This window comes from Monodelphis domestica, chromosome 1 (genome assembly GCF_027887165.1).
Source record: "Monodelphis domestica isolate mMonDom1 chromosome 1, mMonDom1.pri, whole genome shotgun sequence".
NCBI classification, from domain to species: Eukaryota; Metazoa; Chordata; class Mammalia; order Didelphimorphia; family Didelphidae; genus Monodelphis; species Monodelphis domestica.
Genome location: NC_077227.1, coordinates 267,267,696 through 267,288,513, shown reverse-complemented (window position 1 = coordinate 267,288,513; position 20,818 = coordinate 267,267,696). Strand labels below are relative to the sequence as shown.

General features: G+C 35.1%; 1 protein-coding gene across 2 annotated transcripts in view; it reads right to left on the bottom strand.

Annotated features, from left to right (window-relative positions):
• Positions 1-3,653: 3,653 nt before the first annotated feature.
• KIAA0586 (KIAA0586 ortholog) overlaps positions 3,654-20,818 on the bottom strand; it is a 157,409-nt gene continuing 140,244 nt past the window's right edge. Inside the window, exons 31-32 of one of the 2 annotated variants that reach the window (XM_056810815.1) lie at positions 8,907-8,972; positions 3,654-4,012 (exon numbers count right to left, since the gene is read on the bottom strand). In XM_056810815.1, coding sequence (XP_056666793.1) covers positions 3,861-4,012; positions 8,907-8,972 — 218 coding nt within the window. In that variant the 3' untranslated portion in view covers positions 3,654-3,860. The remainder of the gene's footprint in view (positions 4,013-8,906; positions 8,973-20,818) is intronic. The other variant, XM_056810816.1, reaches the window with a different exon arrangement.

The window sequence follows — 20,818 nt, the reverse complement described above, 5'->3', positions numbered from 1 at the left end:
TCTGTTTTCCACAGTTCTTCAAGATCCATCTCCAGCCATCTTGGGCAATGTGTTCTAAAATAATCCCTAATCACTTTGCAAGAGTTATTGACAAAGTTCCTTCTAACTTGTCTCATGCAATTTTCTTTAGATAGGTCAAAATCCAGGTACCTACCCCCAAACTCAATTATTCTGTCCATGAATCTGGAGAGTGTCTCTCCCTTATTTTGCTTAATTCTTTCAAATTCTGTCCACTTATCTGTACTGTCTGCACACTCTCTCATGGCTGTTAAGATGGCCTCCCTATAGGGGTATAGTTGTATATAATCCTGAGTTGTTATAGTCCCATTCAGGATACTGAGATGGCCAGTGTGCTGCATTGAGCCCCTGGGTTTTATTGACATGAGAAATTATTGTTTCTCACATTCAGTTAAAAAAGCCTGTAGCAAGTTTTCCACATCTTTGTAAGATGGGTTATACTGAAAAAACATGTCTGCCATCTTTTATGTTACCAGAAAGGGATCTTGTTCATATGTGGGAACATTTTGTGTGAATTCATTTATTTCTTCGAGAGTAAATGGTATATTGTGCCTTAGAGTCACCACATCCCCGTTGCATCCTATTTCAGGTACTTCTCTTAGAGGAAAATGGCATGTAATTAAATTTGATACCTGTGGGTCAGTTTGACTAAGACGAGTTTCTTTAGAAGGACAAGATTTCCTTGGGGCTGGAATTGGTTTTTGGGTAGGAGAAACAGGAAAAACTGGAATTCCAGAAATGTGGGTTTCAGAAGGATCTTGGGGATTAAGTTCAGCCAAGATTTGCAGACCATAAGAGAACAAGTATGTTAGCTGAGCTATAGGGAAGGTGTTGTCCATCTCCATTTCAGGGAAGGGAATTTCCTCATTTAGAGGTTTCAGAAACAGGTTTGTCAGGTTCAGACCTGTTTTTGGTGGGGTGGATATTTGCCAATTGATTCTGTAAGAAGCATTTTAAATCATCCAATTCAAAACATCCAATCCCTTGCATGTTCTCCTGTATTTTAGTGTCAAATTTTTTCATGTTTTCCTGTTTTAACTTCAGATTATTTTGTGTTTTTCTGTACTTTAGCTTCAGATTTTTGCATAATTTCCTGTATTTTAGTTTCAGATTTTTGCACAGTTCCCTGCATTTTAGCTTCGGATTTTTGCGAGTTTTTCTGCATTTCAGCTTCAAATTTTTTTTTCTACAATTTTTTATCACAGTATTTAGGAGTACAAAAATGAAATTACCTAATAACATAAGAAATTGGAGGTGTCCTGAAATCCTCAATGTCCCTAATTCTTCAACCGCCATATAAATGTTGGAGAATATATATATATATATATATATATATATATATATATATATATATATATATATATATATATATATATATATATATATATATATATATATATATATATATATATAGTAGTAGTAGTCTCTCGGTAACCGAGGATGACTATTGTCTTTGTGTGTTTTTGTGCACAAAGACACTTGTGCATGAAGATTTAAGTGGAAAAGTCGATGCACAGAGACAGTCCCACTCTCTTGGCATTGGAAGCCTGGGTCCATTGGCACGAAAAGTCGTTACATCTGGAGACTTCCTCAGCTGCATTGGATGGCCGTGTTGTCTTTTGTGCTCCAACACGCCCTAAGTACTCCATAGTGCCTTGCTGTGTCGCCATCTCAGCCATTGAACCTTCTTATTGGTTTCTTCCGTCTGTTCAGTCGAAGCAATCTTCACATGCTGGGTGAGCAAAGCCCTAGTTTACCAGGGGTCCACGACGACCTGATGGCTACCCTCACAAGGTTTAGCCGGCCTGTCAAAGCCGTTGCCCGGGGTGTGGCTGCTGCCGCATGCTAGCAGCTACTGGGAGCCACAAGTGAGAGCTGGGTGTCAGGTGAGGGTCAGAGGCTGGAGAACTACCCTAGGAGGGCACAACAAGCCCTCCATACCAAAGATATTACTCCTCCCTGAGCACCCCATACACACACACATATATATATATATATGTACACACATTTATATATGTATATATATTTATATAAATATATATATTTATATATATATGCACACATACACATACATTTATATATGTATATGTATTTATATATATATATATAAATATATATATTTATATATATATATATATATATATATATACACACACACATACACATATATTTTTTCCCTAGTGGGCCTCACAAAACACATGGGGAGCAGGACAAAGCCAAAATTTCCTTCAGGTTTTTCTCAGTGCTCATTAAGAGTAATCTAGGCAGTATTGTCAGTGAGGATTGTCTAATTGAGTTGTTTGTTCCCTGAGGGAAAGGGGATTCGTAAACAGCTTCCCCAGTTCAGCTGCTTTTAGGTTAAAAAAAAAATGGCTGTGTTCAATTCAAATTAAGGAGAAAAGAGAGAAAAAACATGTTTTACACTCACCTGCTCTAGCAGCTGTGTTTTGAAGCCAAGTGAGCTGTTTAAAAGACTGACTGACTTCAGCAAGTAATAGGGAAAGGAAAGAGATTTCACAGAAAGTTGAGGGTCTTCATCACATCCTTCATGGATTAGCCAGACTATAAGGATAATTTAGGGTTGTGAGCTAATCTAAGTTTGATTTTTGGTCACCAGGGGAAATCCCAAATAAAATGCCCAAGTCCATTTGGAAATCTATAGTGGTTTAATCAATATAGAGGGAAGAAATCAAGAAGAGAGAGGGAAAAGGTATAGGATTTCACCTGCCTGGCCTGTGCCAGGGGGAGTTCAAAGTCCTCCACCACAAGGTTTCTAAAGAAGATTAGAGGCTTCTAAGTGGATACTGTTTGGAAGGTAAAGGAGGAAAAATAAGCCTAAACTCTGAGAGAGCTCAGAGAAGACACCTCACCTGAACTAGGTTACTAGGCTTCCTCCAGTATATTATCAAGGGAAACTCACCACTAAACCCGGACAATAGCCACGCCAGCCACGCCAAGATGCCAAGACACTCAGCAAGCTGCCACTAGCCACCTCTCTGCCTCAAAGAGACCAGAGAGAGGAAGTGATGCGAAATATATAGAGGGTTTTACATCACTTTCCTGTGTCCCACCTGTACCAATGGTAGCTTAAGTTTGACTTAGGACAGCCCAGGGGTCTGTCAACTGTTTCTGATTTGTCATTTGGTAGCACATGTCTATCATAGGCCATCCTCCTAGATACTTAATTCTTAAGTATGGGTGTAGTCATTCTTGATTTTGTTAGACTAAGTAGGGCAGAATAATCTAAAGTTCACAGGGAGTGGAGAAGAAAAAAGGAGAGGGAAAAAACACAAATCATGCAACCATGGAAAAATACTTAATTCAAAATAAAATAAAAGTGAGGACAATCCCTGTCCTCTAGGAACTTATATTAATTTAATGGAGAAGCCATAAATAAGTGGATAAAGAATATATGCAAAACGAATAGAAAATAATTTTGGTAAGGAGAATATTATCAACTGAAGGATCAGAAAAAGCTTCGTACAGAAAGTGGTACTTGAATGGAATCTTGATCAGTGAAGATTTAGTCACTTAATATAGTAAAACTTTATAATTACCAAGCCTGGGCAAAATTGTATAGTCGGTAGTATGTTTTGTCAATGCCTTCCATCCTCAAACAACTTAATCCACACAGATTATGGTTTACATATAAATTATTTTATTTAGAAATTGCACAAATCCACAAGGATTTCTCCTTAAAAAACATATGAATTATTCTTAAAGAAAATACTAACTGGAAAAAAGAGTTTAAGAAACTTTTATACCAAAATAAAAGATTTCAAAACTAGTACAAATATTACTGGCAACTTTTTATTTAAACAAACTTCATAAAACTGTAATTGTTAAAATGTATCAGCTCCTGATGAGTCTGCATCCCCCTGAATTGTGCTGATACTCTGAGAGCGAGAGTGGTCATCCACATTCACTGAAGGCAAGGTCACAGACATCTTGGCGAGTGTGGCCTGTGATGTTAAATGTGGTACTGCTTCCCCTCCTGCAAGAGAGATAAATTCCATTCAGCTCAACAAATATTTACTAAGATATCTACTTCTTTAAGTTAGGTGCCATGGCAGATACAAAATATGTACTGTACACAGACTGCTCCCTGTTCAGAAGCTGCTTTCCAGTTTGCCTAAAGACAAAATATGCATCAAATAATCAGAGGGAAACAAAAAACAGTAACAATATAATCAACGGCTAAATATATATAATAAAGAAAATAAATGCAACAGAGAAGATTTTTAAAAATAAATTAAATTAAGTTAATTATTTCTATATTTCAATTTTGAATTAGAAACTCAAATCAGCCCTTCAGTCTCTGTTCTCATTCCTTTATGTCCCACTCAAAGAACTTCTTCCATCATAGAACAGATAAGAAAGTGAGATTACAGTAGAGACTGAGATCTGCCTTACTCACTAAACAGAACTAGTTTATTTATTGAAGGATTTGTTTGAGTTACATGTGACTACAAAATGTAGTCACATGTAACTCAAACAAATCCTTCAATATCTCATTGGGAATCATTGTAGAGGTCAATTTTGACCAGGAAGAACTTTATTTCTCTCCATTAGTTGGGAGCACAAGACAAACATATGACTTACCTGACACTATCTATGGGATGGGGAAAAGTTGAGGGCTTTGATGGATTACCTCCTCATTGGTTATTAATCAATTAAAGATATCCAATGAAGAAGCTGAACAATGAGCTCCCAAAATTGTCTATTTATGGATCTACACTATGGGCCTTCTAGGTCTTTGATTCTTGGGGGAGATCAGTGACAAATTAATTTACTGACTTAATAATGAATCAATAAATCCATTTTCTAACCCAGAAGCCAATCTCTTGGAATTTTTAATCGTCTCAAGGGAAAACAATTTAAATCCAACATGAGCAACTTCAACAGAGCTAATATAATGTTTTATAGTAAAAGACACACACAAGGCCAAAAGACACAGATCTGTGTCCTACACTGATGTTATTAAATATCAACAAAAATAACAACCAACTTACTTTTAATTATTATTTTCTTTTCCTCAAGGCAATATTAAAACTCATTTCATTCAAGTAAAGTAGTTTGAGAAGCAGTGTGATATATCACAAATTATGCTTGAAACTTGGATTCTGATGTATGATTATAGACAAACATCTTAACCTCCTAACTTCAGTTTCCTCATCTGTAGCACTAGGATAATAAAATAGTGGTAGCTATTTCAAGCTATGAAGAACAAACAAGAATAAATATTAAATATTCTTCAAACCTTACAGCCATAATATGTTCCTGCTACTACTATTGCTCATGCTTTTCTTTGCATCTTTTCCAGTGAAATTCAGGGGAAATTGGTACTGGTACAAGTTGCTATTATTCTTTTATCCTGCATTTAATGTTCTCAGCACTACTATTCAGATAATTAATTACTGGTTGTAGCTGATAATGAGAGTATCAGGATGGAAGCTCACATCCATAAGCTCACTGAAATCATCCTCAAAATTCCTAAGTAGCTGGAATGGAAGTGTTTATAGATTTTTTTACTTTTAAGTTTTTTAAGTTTTAGAAAATTTTATTTAATTAATTAAGAATATTTTCCATGGTTATATGATTCTTGTTTTCTCTCACTTACCCCCACCTCCCTCCCATAGCCAATGCACAATTCCCCTGGGTTTTACATGTGTCATTGATCAAGAACTATTTCCATGTTATTGATATTTGCACTATGGTGATCATTTAGAGTCTACATCCCCAATCATATATAGATTTTTTTTAAAGTGAAAGTAAAAGTGAAATAATTGAACTTTATTTGGAGGGGCTGCTGGTGTGCTCAGCTTCCATAACTTCTCTGTGATGCCTTTTGTTTAAAAAGATCTGAGAAGCTGGTAATGTGCTTTGCTAGCAGCAATCTATACACTCAGGTGAGCCACCAAGAATCTCATCTGGGCCAACTGCTTTCCAGTTCTGTGAAGCAAGTAGTTTTAGTTACCTCCCTTGATATAACTGTCTGTCATTCATTATAATAATGCTGGGCAAGTTTTCTGTTTTGTATTTAATTCAACTTTGCATTTTTCCTCATGCTGGATTTTTTATGACCAAATAGACAACCAGAAATTTTCTACATCCTCTTCTTTGTTCAAGCTGATATATATATTTGCTTTTTAATCCTCTAAAATAGAAACTTTTTTTTGGTTTTAATACTGCTCTGACTCTTGATATTGTCTTAATCTTTTAACTTTTGTTTTCAATTACTGATTAACAGACTCTAGAATTTTTGATATACTTCGGTATTCTGTTCTTTTTTTTTTTTGTCTTGAGTGAGACAGCATCAAATTTCTCTGGAGTACACAATTCCTATTGATGTGATCTTCCAATGCCTTTCTTCAAAAGCACTCTCAGGTTGCTTGTACCCTCCTAGTGCTTGAAGCCTAGTGAGAGCCATTTTTCTTCCTATGATTTTTACTGTGTCAACAGCTATACTACATACTGGTGTATGCAAGTTTTGAAATGTTTTACATTTTTCAGTCAAAACTATGGAAGAATAAGTCTTCTAGTGAATTATAGCAAATGACAATTTTTACTTTTCATGTTTTTAAAACCTTTACCATCTGTCTTAGAATCAGTACTAAGTATCAGTTCCAAGGCAGAAGAGCAGAAAGGGCTAGGCAGCTGGGATTAAGAGACTTTCCCAAGGTCACACAGCTAGGAAATGTCTGTAGCTAGATTTGAACCCAAGACATCTTGTCTCCAAGCCTGGCTCTCTATCACCTGGGCCACCTCACTGCCCCTAAATGACAGCTTTTAAAAATATTCCCTTTTGACATAATTGGTATGTATGGTGTCTGGATTCAAGCTATCAAACTTAAAAAAAGCTTTTCAAAATTCCAATCTGAAACTCATGTATAATACCAATACTAATAATTAACCATAATAATAGCTAAATTTATATAGTATCTTCAAGGTTTGAAAAGCATTTTACAAATATTATTTCATTTTATCTGAACAACAACCTTGGGAAATAAGTGCAATAGATGAGAAAACTGAAATGACTTGACAAGGCTCATTCAGCTAGTGTCCAATTCTGTATTTGAACTTGGGTCTTCCTGATTATCTAGTGTGCCGTCTAGTTTCATCAGGCTAAGCAGGTGATTCCTGGAACTATATATACATCTCAAGTCTTTTTGTTGAGCTACTATCACACATCACCAACTACCTCTTGAATACCTCAAAGTGGATGCCTCATAGTTATCTCAAACTCAAAAATGTCCAAGAGAACTCATTATCTTTCCCAAAAATATCTCTCTCCTCGGAATTTCCCTGTTATTTAGAATAATACTATTCTCCCAGTCTTCCAGGCTCACAAATCATCCTTAACTCCTTTATCTCACATCCTTAATCCATTGCCAAATCTTGCTGTTATCTACCTTCAAATCTCTCATATATGTCCCTTTTTCTCTCTTCTCAGTCACTACTCTAGTTCAGACCCTCATCATTTTTCTCCTAAGCTACTATGACTGCCTTCTAAATGATCTAACCTTAAGTCCCTCCCTAATCCAATATAGCCACCAGTTGTCAGGATGATTTTTCTAAAATGTCGGTCTAGGGGCAGCTGGGTAGATCAGTGGATTGAGAGCCAGGCTTAGAGACAGGAGGTCCTGGGTTCAAATCTAGCCTCAAACACTTCCCAGCTGTGTGACCCTGGGCAAGTCACTTAAACCCCATTGCCTAGCCCTTACCACTCTTCAGCCTTGGAACCAATACACAGTATTGATCCCAAGACTGAAGGTAAGGGTTTTATTAAAAAATAAATAAAATAAAATAAAATGTTGGTCTGATCAAGTTACCTTCTGAGCAGTGAATTCTAATGGTTCTCTATTACATCCAAGGTCAAATATAAAGTCCTCTGTTTGTTAAAGCTCTTCATAGCATTACTTTATCTGTCTCCCATGAATCTTGCCATTTAGCTTGCCTACCTTCTCTCATAGTTCCAATATCAACTTCTGCAGAAGAACTTTCTGGTGCTCCCTGGATGCTAATTTACTCTCTTCCCAATTTACCTACCATCTACTTGGTAGGTATCCTGTATAAACCAAGTTATTTATGTATTGTTGCCCCACTAGAATATAAGTTCCTCGAAGGCAAGGGCTATTTTTGTCTTTATTACTTAGCACAGTGCCTAGAATATAGTAAGTGCCTAACAAGTATTTGTAGATTGACCCTATAGATTCCTTTTCTCCCTTTTATATTTAAGTATAGTCATTTTTAATTATAAAATACCATTATTTTAAAATAAAAGATACTGAATTTCAATTACATTTCTAGTTATTTACTAATGTTTCTGAAGCAACAAAAAACAATCCCAATCATTAAACAAATGCTTTTATAAAATATATAATTTAGGGTAAAAATAAAATGGGCACTATAAAAAAAGAGTAAATGTCCAAGCACCTGCAAAAACAATTCCAACTCTTTTCCCTTTTGAAAGCAATAGTTAATGAGAATGATTTGTTTCTTCTTATGCCAGATTCCAGCTGCTTCACCGTGTTTAAAACTGACTTCAAAGTTTAAACACTGTCCTATCCCAACAATAACCTCCCCAGATGGAATTATATCAAGTACTATCCTCAATGTTCTGAATACCACACCTGCAGCCTTTCAATTCAGTATTTTATATACTTACAAAAGGGAAATGATATATATTTTTTTTCTTTTCCCTGCTTTGTGTATTTTTGAAGCATGCAGTAAAACACACACAAAGGGAAATTACACCTGGGCTATATTTACAGACTTTTCTTCAGAAAGGAAAAAGTGCTAGTATTTCAATCTCTTATTCAAAAGAAAGAAAATATAATAAAGGAAATGAAATTATTTGAATAACCTAAATTCAAGTAATCTCTTACCTGCAAATAAAGAAGTAAGGTAACTATTAGGTTCAATATGTGTCCGATCCATGTCTCCTTGTGAATCTATTTAAAAATGATGATTATGATCATAAGCAAGATTTTTTAGTCTAGAAAAATCATTAAATATAGAAATAGCATAATTTATGTTGACTTTTAAAACTGATAATTAAGACTGAAAACAAAGAAAATAAGAGACTGCTAATGTAGATGCTTTAAGTCAAACATTACAATCTTAATAAGCAACAGAAAATCATTCTAATTTTTCTTCATGTATCAAAAAAGAGACAAAAAGAAAGCAAAAGACCATAATGGAAGCTGCAATTTGCATTAAAAACCAGGATTCCCCTCCCCAACAAATCCATCCCTGCTTCATTCAAGGCTTTTTCCTATGCCAGTTTAAAGAACATTTCCTAAAATAATTTATCTAGAACTACCAAAATAAAATGTCAAGGACAATAGACAAATAAAATAAAAAACTGTTTTAATCTATCTAATCTATTCCTGAAGAAGTAGTATGGCCTCAGAGCCAGGAAGTCCTGGGTTCAAGTACTGTCTCAGACACACAGTGACTGCAAAATCCTAAACAAACCACTTGCCCTCTCAGTGGCCCTGGAAAAGGAAGTGGCTGACCTTCATTAAAAGAAGTTCCTCCCTGAGTGTTCCCTACACTGATAAAATTATAGGTCTAATGAAAAAAAAAATCTAAATCCATATTTTACCAACTTTTAACATTTATATGAGGTAAACAGGTTCAAAAATCCCATCTTATGGTTTTTTAAAGGGGGTGGGAATATAAAACATAATGTTTAAATGTTGTCCAATCAGAAATGTACTATGAACCTGCAGTTATAAGTTCTTTCTGTGCTGAATTTATGACAATATTAAAACATTCTAAAACATAAATAGAATACAAACACTTTGAAGACAGAAATTATTTTTATTTTTACATGAGAGAAACTTAATAAATATTTTAGAAAAAATAATCAGTAAATGTATGATGAGATAGAAACACATTTTTATGATACTCTATGAACAACATTTTTCTATGTCCTCTACAATCTAAATAAATTCAAGTATTTATTAATTTCACAAAGAAACCAAATACATTATAAGTTATAAAGCTATTTTATCATTAAGTTAATATAGTATATTAGCACTACCTGGTTTACAAAAGAGAGCAAGAGGGTCTAATTACAAATTAATTAAACTTAAATTGCTCTTCTATTAAATGTTACAAGAAGAAAATTATTTTTAAAGCCAAAGTAGTACATTGAATGAAATGTACCCATGAAGAAAACTAATCTTAGAAAAAGAAGGATTTTTTTAGCCTCAAGGAAGTTTTAATTTAAGGTGGAAACTCCATCTTCCTAATACCTTAGGTAAATGTAGGAAACTATGAGAATATAATATTGCCTATACTGTCAAACATATTGACAGGTTAGCTAGTAATACTGAACTGCTCATTTTCCTTGTTAATTTTTATTTTTTGTTGTTGTGCTAAGAAAGGCACATTTTATAAGACAGAAAAAAGCGACATGTTTAGAATAATGTAAAAGTATAAATAAGATTAAAAAAGAACTAGACAAAATCAAATATAATTTTAATATCTGTAAAAACAAAGATGTATAGAATTCACAGATAATTTGCTAACAAAAAATTTTAGTAAGACAAGATTTTAGTGGCATAGTCAACACTAGAAGATATTTCATCAGATCTATAGATAGTACATACAGGAGAAAAACCACTACATCTTGAAGACTCCTTTTTAATGGTATTCATTTACCTTTCAACTTACACAAAATAAAAGATACATTATATATTTTTATATATGTACATATGCATGTGTACATATACATGTGTGTTCTATATACATATATAATAAATTATAACTTTAAATATAAAATATGAACATAATAAAAAGAAAAGAATGCAGGTGTATGTAGGTTCCAACCTCCTTAATTTAATGGTTACCTGTTTATTTGGCAACAACTATAGGAAATAAAAAGCACAGTATAGTAGATAAATGCCTTGTGGTCAGGACCGTGTGACTTGAAGAACAGGTTCTGATTCATATTGGCTAGATAACTAATTCTGTAAAAGTCATATAACTTCTTGGGATACATCAGACACACAGTTTAAGTCTATAACCTAGATAAAATAGTTGTGGATCTGTATGGGTAGAGGGGAGCTCCCTACACAGAGGAAATCACAGGTTCAATAAAAATAGTAATACAGTCAATTTTTTTGGAACTTTCCTTACTGTAGGTCTAGAATTTAAATAACCAGGTATGAAATTCAATGGGAAAAAGTCATATGAAACTAGGTGGAGAAAAAGGTAATATACTTCAAGGTCTAATCATGGCATAAAATATCAATTAGTATTCACCAAACATTGAATGTTCATCAAGTATTAGACATAGTGGAGGTTTACAATACAAAGAAGTAAAATACAAAGTCCCCATTCTTGAGAAGGTTAGAATCCAGGAGTTATTAAGGTAAAACGGATAGTTAGAAGATCAAAAATGATTAGTGGATGAAAAGAAGTTCTAGTATTCTTAATCCTTCATTAGGAAAATAATTTAAAAAGATTTCTAATTTGACAAACACCAATAAATAAGAACATTTCCTTACATAAAGAAAAAAATCTCAATTGAATCTCAATTAAAGACAGCTTGCTTATTTTTTTTAAGCATACATTAAATCTAGCATTTTCAACACTGTCTTGCTATTGTTTCCCCTTCTGAACTTCCTTCTCTCCTCTGTTTTTTTAAATGTTTGATTGATGTTCTTTTTGGCATCACTTTCACGTCTCATATATCTGCTCTTTACCACTTCCTCCAAAAATAGTTCTCTCTTGTAACAAATAAATAGTTAAACAAAAGAAACTATCGCATTGGCTGTATATTAAAATGTATTTCTCATTCTGAACCACTAGTATTTTACCTCTCTGCAGGTCAGAAGCTCAATTCAGTTATCATAATCGATTCATTTCAATGATCAAAGTTCTTAAGTCTTTGACAAGTGTTTAGATTTGCTTTTTTACAATGTTGTCATTGTAAGAAGCTGTTCTGGCTCTGCTCATTCCACTTTGCAACAATTCAAACTAGTTCTCCCAAGTTTCTCTATATTACCTTTTGTCATTTCTTATGGGTCAATAATATTGCATTACACATATAAACTAAAATTTGCTCAGTAATTCCATCTGGTTCTTTCCCTTGGTTTGTTGTTGTTGTTGTTGTTGTTGTTTAAACCTCTCTGAAGTATATTGTAGCAGTAATTTGGCTTAAATTGAAAGCATATTTTAGTGACTTTGGATATATAACCCTAAATTGCTCTCTGGAATGATTGGACCAAGACTTCATAAGACATTAATGCCCCCCCCCCGCCCCGGTAATACCACAAACAAATGACATTTTTCATTTGTCATCTTTGAAAATCTGATATATATGAAATGAAACCAGTTGTTTTAATTTGCATTTCTCTTGTTATTAGTGATGTGGAGACTTTTTTCATATAGCTATTGACAGCTTCTATTTCATTTTTTTGGAAAACTGCCTGTTTAACCATTTACTATTGGGAACTTGCTCATATGTTTGAATCAATTCCCTATATATCTTGAGCATCAGACCTTTTCAGAGAAGCTTATTGAAAATATTTTGTTCCAATTAACTCCTTTTCTTTTCATTCTAACTGCATTGATTTGTTTAGGGGGGGAGATAAAACTTTCAGTTTTTAGCAATGTCTATTTTATCTCCTGTAACCCTTTCTATCCTTTGTTTGATTATTAACTTTTTCCTAGTTAGAGCTGTGAAAAGTATCTCCTTCCTTTTTTCTCCTCTATTTTGCTTATAATATGGTCCTTTTTTATATCTAAGTCTTCTATCCATTCAGAATTTATCATAGTAAGAAATGTTAGTCTAAACCTAATTTCTACCAAACTGCTTTCCAAATTTCCCCAGCAACTTTTATAGAATAATCTAGTTAAGGTCCTCAGGTTTTTTGAACAAATGCTACTATCAATCAATAAACAAACATTTATTAAGCATCTACTATGTAGTAGGCACTGTTACAAGGGAATCACTTTAAAAGACTGATATATATTAATTTAAGGTCGCCAAGGAATTCAGCTATGTAATTCCTAAATGAAAACTCAAGTCAGCCATCAATCTTTTATGGAGTTTAATTACAATAGGAGGAAGTAATTAGAGAGAGAGAGAGAGAAAAAGGGAGAGAAAGGAATAGGGCTTAAATACCCCTTCTGTTTAGGCTGGGCCAAAAGGCCCAAGCCCTTAGATAGCTGGGGCAAAGAAAAGAGATCAGTCCCTATTACTCACGTGACCAAAATGGAGAAACAGTCTCAGGGGCCCCCACCTTCAGCTTCCTTCAGAGCAAGCTTCTCAGAGTACACTGCCACCACTCCCGACCAACTCCTCAACCACCTCCAGTCTTCAGACCCCCCTGATCTTTAAGGAAACCATCCAAGTTGCCTCCCCTCAGTTCTCACATCTACCAATCATTGTCCATCAATTTCCCTGTGCCAATGGAGGCTCTAGCTTAACCCAGGACCGCCCAGAGGCTTTGCACATGTCTGTTGAAGGTCATATTTTCAAATGATTAAATCTTTGCTCCTTTGCTACAGCCCTTTCTAAATCCTGTTAACCTGAGTAGGGTAGAGATTGGAATAATTAAATTTTGATCTAGGCTGCAGCCCTTACTCAATCCTGTTAGGACTGAATAGGGTGGAGATTGATTCCAAGTATCTCCATTGTATCAATTCTAAAATCAATCATGACTCAAAGAAATTCCTGTTCTATGCTTAAGCATAGGTCAAAGTCTTTTCCATTGTTCAGCAAAAGGTTTCTGTCCTAAAGTAATCTTAAGAAGGGAAGAGAAGGAACCTCCCATGCCAATGGGGTTCCCATTCCAATAGACTATCAGTAAGAAATTTTCCAAGTATGAAATATCCCAATGGTGAAATTTCCAACATTTATAAGTCTAAGGAATTTTGAGGTTTACAGCACCAAGGATACAAATAAAGAGAGATGGACTAAACTCTATTTGCAAGAACCTTACATTCTAAAGAGGTAGACAACAAGGATATAGGTAAACATACAAAATAAACACATGGAAAATAAATACAAAATATTGAAATGAGACATATTAGAGCAGGGGTTCCCAAACTTTTTACACAGGGGGACAGTTCACTGTCCCTCAGACCATTGGAGGAATGGACTATAAAAAAAAAAAACCTATGAACAAATATGTATACCGCTTTCTGGGATAGCAGAGGCTGCAGTGCTGGCTGTGATGGACCTGTCACACCTTCCACAGGCCCATCACAGCCACCACTATACTGGGCAACAGTATACACAGTGCAGAATCCCCTCCTCCAGATTGCCACTCACCGTGCTGATGTCTTCCATTGCGCAGCCACATAATCTTTTGAGCGGTGCCTCATTCTCATTCTTGTTCAATTACTCTCAGAAAAAGGCACCACTCAAAGGATTATGTCACTGGAAGTAGTACCGTACATGAGTAAAGCTGCACTTTGCAGAGCCGTGACACACAGTGCTCCTCTCACTGACCACCAGTGAAAGAGATGCCCCTTCCGGAAGTGCAGTGGGGGCCAGATGAATGGCCTCAGGGGGCTGCATGTGGCCCACGGGCCATAATTTGGGGACCCCTGTATTAGAGGGAGAATCCTAGCAGTTGAAGGAATCATTAAAGGCCTTACCTTTAAGGTAGTAATTGATTTTAACCATGGGGACAGTTAGAACAAAGACATAAGACTGTTATATGTAAATAATGTAATAATCTGTATATAATGTTGAAAGTTTTTATTTTTGTACATGGTAACTGTAAAAATCTATAATGTGTGACTTGCATTTTGCAAGATGTTTTGTTATCTTTCTTCTTTCTTTTTATCTATCCTTGTTTCAAATATAGAGTATAGTTAGATTAAAAGATCCATTTGGGGAGAAATATTTCTCCCCAAAGGATCTCATGGGGGGAATGTTGTGATTAAGATTTTATTCAGTTTACTTTGTCTCATTAGGAGCAGGGGTTTAGGTCAGAGAAAGGGTTTTTTATTTTTATACTGTCCCCTTTAAGAGGGAGGAACAGAGAGAGCTTGCTTCTAGCCCTTTAAGGGAAAAGCATAAAACTCAGTGAAGAACTGTGAGCTCCATGTTCTCTGGCAGTCAGAGCTCTCTTGCTCTAACAGTTGGTGGCGGCTGGAGTTAAAAGAAGAGACTTAAGAAAGTTAAGAGAAGACTTACTACCTTTAGTTAAGAGTCTAATTACTGAGGGGTTTTCCTTCACAGTATTTTGACAGAGATAGGTCTATCTCTACGGCCTATTCCTTACAGGATGGACATTGAGCCAAGAGCTGGGGAATTCTCTGTGTGTGTGTGTGTGTGTGTGTGTGTGTGTGTGTGAGTGACAGTTTGAGTTTCATATAGTACTTTAAGAAGATAAAGATTCAATTTTAGCCTGGGATTAATTTAATTAGGGAAATATTATTTAAGATAGCTGAGAGTAGTTTAAGGAGGCCTGCTTACAGGCAAAGAAGAGGTTGCAAAAAAGAGCTAGTTTGAAGGGGGAGTACTTTTTTAGTATAAGGTTAAGAGATTCCTGTCCTCTTCCTAACTCCTAGTTTCCTATTTTCTATTTCCTTTTCCTGCATCTATTAGAAATAAATAGGCTGTATGTATCAAACTGCTTTCTGCCATCTATCCACCACTTACAAACAAGTTAACCCTAACATTAGTTACTAATAACAGCTAGCCATTACAAACCATCAATCAGTAACTATTATTAATATATTATCAGGTAAATTATATTTATAACAGCTTATCAATAATAGTTTGGGTTTCAACATATCAGCTATTATTGATGTATAACAAGATGGAAGATAGAGTGTCATGGGTAAGGAAAAGAGAGAAAGCCATTTTGGCTAGATTCAATTACTAAACATTTACTAGGTACCTATAATATGCCAGGAAGCATGCCAAATGCTAGGGATATAAAAAGATATATATATATATATGTATATATATATATAATAGGAATATTATTAAATAGGAAATAATTAAAAGAGAAAGCACTGGAATTGAGAGGTTAGGGAAGGCTGCCTTTAAAAGGTGAGATTTTATTTCAGGCTTAAAGGAAACCAATAAGTTCAGTCATCAGAGAAGAAGAGGGAGAGCATTCCAGTCTTGGAGAATAGCCACAGAAAATGCCCAGAGCTCTGAGATGGAATGACTTGTTCATGGAACAGCCAGGAGGCAGATAGACTAGGTAGAAGGAGGCTAGATTATAAAGGGCTTTGAATGACAATCAGAGCATTTTTGTATTTGCTCTGGGAGACAAAAAGAAGCCACAGTAGTTTGAGGATTAGAAGAAGGAGGTGGAGACAGGCATGATCAAACCTGCATTTTAGTAAAATCAGTAGCTGATTTAGTGGCTGAATGGAGGATGGATTGCAGTGGAGAGTCTTGACGCAGGTTGACCTACCAACAGAAAATAATTTACAAATAATGTACAATAAGTACAGAAAGGTACTCTGGGAGTAAGAATTTGAACTGGAAGTCACTGAAGTTTACTGAGTAGTAGAGAGATGTGGTCAGATTTGTGCTTTAAGGAAAATCAATTTGGCAGGAATGTGAAGGATGGAATGAAGTGGAGAGATCTGAAGTAGGGAAACCAAGTTGGAGGCCATTGCAATAATCTAAATAAGGAATGATAAGCTGTGAGTCATTCTGAAATTAGAAACTGTTTAGGTAGAAATGGCAAGATCTGACAACTAACTGATTATGCAAGGTGAGGAAAAGTGGAGAACTGAATATAAATTTCACATTTATGAACCTGGGGGACAAGAAGAATGATGGCTCCATCTACAGAAAGAGAAATTTGGGTTTCCTGACTAAGGGGTAGAACCAAGATGGCAGCTTAGTAGCAGGGAATGCTGGAACCACTTGAGAATCCTCCCAAACCAACCTTAAAAAACACCTCAGAATGACTAGAGTAAGAGATTCAATAAGGAGACCAAGTGAGGGGGTTCCTCTGTGGAAATCAACGTAAAAGGAAGGCAGAGAGGGTTAATTTTCACAGGATACGAGGGAACTAGAAGTAAAAACTGAAAACAGAAGAGTGCTAGTCAACAAACCCCCACCTACTGCACTAAGCCTGGGTATAGACCAATTTTGGGATCCCAGGACCCTGTCTAAGCCAAGAGCAAAGTATCCCACACCTACCCCTCAAAGTCCCAAGTGTTGGCACCAGCCCACAGTGAGACCCCAAAGTCCACAGCTCAGTCCTTCCAAGTCTAGGGAAAAGCCCCTATCCCCAGGGCAAAATAGCTTAAAGTGCCTGTAAACCTCAAATTTCCAACATTTATAAGTTTAAGGCCTCCTTAAACTACTCTCAGCTATCTTAAATAATATTTCCCTAATTAAATTAATCCCAGGCTAAAATTGAATCTTTATCTTCTTAAAGTACTATATGAAACTCAAACTGTCACTCACACACACACACACACACACACACACACACACACACACACACACACACACAGAATTCCCCAGCTCTTGGCTCAATGTCCATCCTGTAAGGAATAGGCCGTAGAGATAGACCTATCTCTGTCAAAATACTGTGAAGGAAAACCCCTCAGTAATTAGACTCTTAACTAAAGGTAGTAAGTCTTCTCTTAACTTTCTTAAGTCTCTTCTTTTAACTCCAGCCGCCACCAACTGTTAGAGCAAGAGAGCTCTGACTGCCAGAGAACATGGAGCTCACAGTTCTTCACTGAGTTTTATGCTTTTCCCTTAAAGGGCTAGAAGCAAGCTCTCTCTGTTCCTCCCTCTTAAAGGGGACAGTATAAAAATAAAAAACCCTTTCTCTGACCTAAACCCCTGCTCCTAATGAGACAAAGTAAACTGAATAAAATCTTAATCACAACATTCCCCCCATGAGATCCTTTGGGGAGAAATATTTCTTACATGCCCCAAGTCCAGCACGCCATCAGAAGAGGAGACAGAATGAGCAGCTTTCAGAACTCCAAGTCCACAGGTTAAAAAAAAAGGCTGGGGAAAATGATTAAACAGCAAAAGGAACACCTAACCAGAGAAAATTTTTATGGAGACAAAGAGTAAGGCACAAATTCAGTAGGAAACAATAAGAAAAAAGCAACTACATGTAAAACTTCAAAGAAAAATGGCTATCGGTCACAGGCACTAGAAGAACCCCAAAAGAAATTCATAAATCAAATAAGAGAGGTAGAAGAAAAATGGAAAAAAAGAAATGAAAGTAATGCAAAAAGGAAATAACAGCTTAAAAGCAAAACTGATCAAATGGAAAAAGAGGCACAAAAATGCAATGAAGAAAATAGTTCCATGAAAAGTAGAATGAACCAAATGGAAAAGAAGGATTCAAAAGGTCATGGAAAAAATTAGTCTTTAAAAATTAGAATATAGAATAGAAGCTAATGACTTCAGGAGACATCAAGAAATAACATAAAATCAAAAGAATGAACAAATAGAAGAAAATATGAATTATTCCACTGAAAAAACAACTGATCCTGAAAATAGATCTAGGAGAGATAATCTAAGAATTACTAGACTACCTCAAAGTAAAAAAAAAAAAAAGCCTAAACACCATATATTTCATAATATCAAAGAAAACTGCTTTGATATACTTGAACAACCAAGGGTAAAATATAAATGGAAAGAATCCACAGACCATAAGTTATAACATAAAAAGGCACAGGGAAAAAACTATTACAATGGAGGGAAGATGAAGGTGATGATGGATATAGTTAAACCTTACTCTCATCAGAATTGATTCAGAGAGGCCAGTTTCATTGGGGTTATAGAATCCTATCTTACCCTATAGAGAAGTAGACGGGGAATAAGAAATTTGATAGTGGGGTGGGGAGTAATATGAGGCAATGGTTAAAATACCCAATAAAGAAGTAAGAGGGGAAAAAGAAAGGTGATGGTGGAAAGGGGAGAAATAAGGGAGTGGGGAGAGGAGGGGGGTGACTAAAAGCAAAACATTTGTGTGGAGGAACAGAGTGAAAGGATAAGTGCAGACCTAAAAGGGGAAAACAAGATAGAGGGGAACACACAAATGGTATTCATAACTGTGAATGTAAATGGAATGAACTCATCCATAAAATGGAAGCAGATAGCAGAACAGATTAAAAACCAGAATCCTAAAATATGATGTTTAAAAGAAACATATGAGGCAAGTAGACACACACAGAGAGAATTAAGGAAAAGGGATGGAGTAGAATCTCTTGGACTTCAACTGAGATAAAAACTAGGAGTAGCAATCATGATCTCAGACAAAGCTAAAGCAAAAATAGATCTTATTAAAAGAGATAAGGAAGGTAATTATATCTTGATAAAAGGTATTATAGATAATGAAGTACTATCAGTACTTAAGATAAATGCACCAAATGGTGTAGTTTCCAGATTTTTAAAGGAGAAACTAAAGGAGCTTAAGTAGGAAATAGACAATAAAATTATTATTAGTGCAATACACCTCAACCTTCCATTATCAGAACTAGATAAATCTATCAAAAAAAATTAAAAAAGCAAAGGAAATGAAAGCCATTTTAGAAAAGTTAGATTTAATGGATATGAGGAGAAAACTGATCGAAGATAAAAAGGAATATACCTTCTTTTCAGCAGCACCCGGTACATATGCAGAAATTGACATAAAAATGGGCATAAAAACTTCACAACCAAATGAAGAAAAGCAGGAATAATAAATGCAACTTTTTCAGATAATAATACAATAAAATTATAATTAATAAGGCTTCATAGAAAGATAAATTAAAAATTAATTGAAATCTAAATAATCTAATTCTTCAAAACAGGTATGTCAAGGAACAAATCATAGAAACAATTACTGATTTCATTTAATAGAATGACAATGAGAAGACAACTTATCAAAATTTATGGGATACAGCCAAAGCAGTATTGGGGGGAAATTGATATCCCTGGATTCTTATATCAATAAAATAGAGAAAAAGCAGATAGATGAATTGGGCATGCAACTAAAAACAAACAAACAAACAAACAAACCTAGAAAAAGAACAAATTTAAAATCTCTAATTAAAGACTAAATTGGAAATTCTAAAAATCAGAGGAGAAATTAATAAAATTGAAAGTAAAAAAACCATTGCACTAATAAAGATGACTAAGAGTTGTAGCCATGAGAAAACCTAAACTAGAGCATTAGCTAATTTGATTTAAAAAATAAAGAAGAGAATCAAATTTCCAGTATCAAAAAGGAAAACAGTGAATTTGCCTCCAATGAGGAGGAAATTAAAGCAATCAGCAACTATTTTGCACAAATATATGACAATAAATTTAACAATCTAAGTGAAATGGAGGGATATTTACAAAAATATAAATTGCCTAGATTAACAAAAGAGGAAATCAAATATTTAAATAATCCCATCTCAAAAAGGAATTTGGAAGGGGAAGGTTTGGAAGAAAATAATAAATTCTGGCTTAGATAAAATTTTGAGTTTAATATGTCCTCAGGATGTCCAATTTGAAATGTTCAATAAGCAACTGGTGGTGCAAGATGGAAGCTCGAGAAAGAATCTAGAACAAGATATATAGATCTGAGAGTTATGGGCATGGACATGATAATTCAATCCATGATGAAAATGAATAATCCAGACAAGTACCCTGGTTCCTTGACAAATCAACTGATGTACAGTTATAGCAGTGTCCTAAAAAGACTATTTTTGTTTCCTGTACTTGTTACTGTATATGATCTTTTACATCTTGCAAAAAAAGGCATGGTGAAGTAAACAGCTATCATATCTAGGGGGGAGATACTGCAAGGATATTTATCTTTTTTCTCCCTATTGAAATGTATGCAAATTAGCA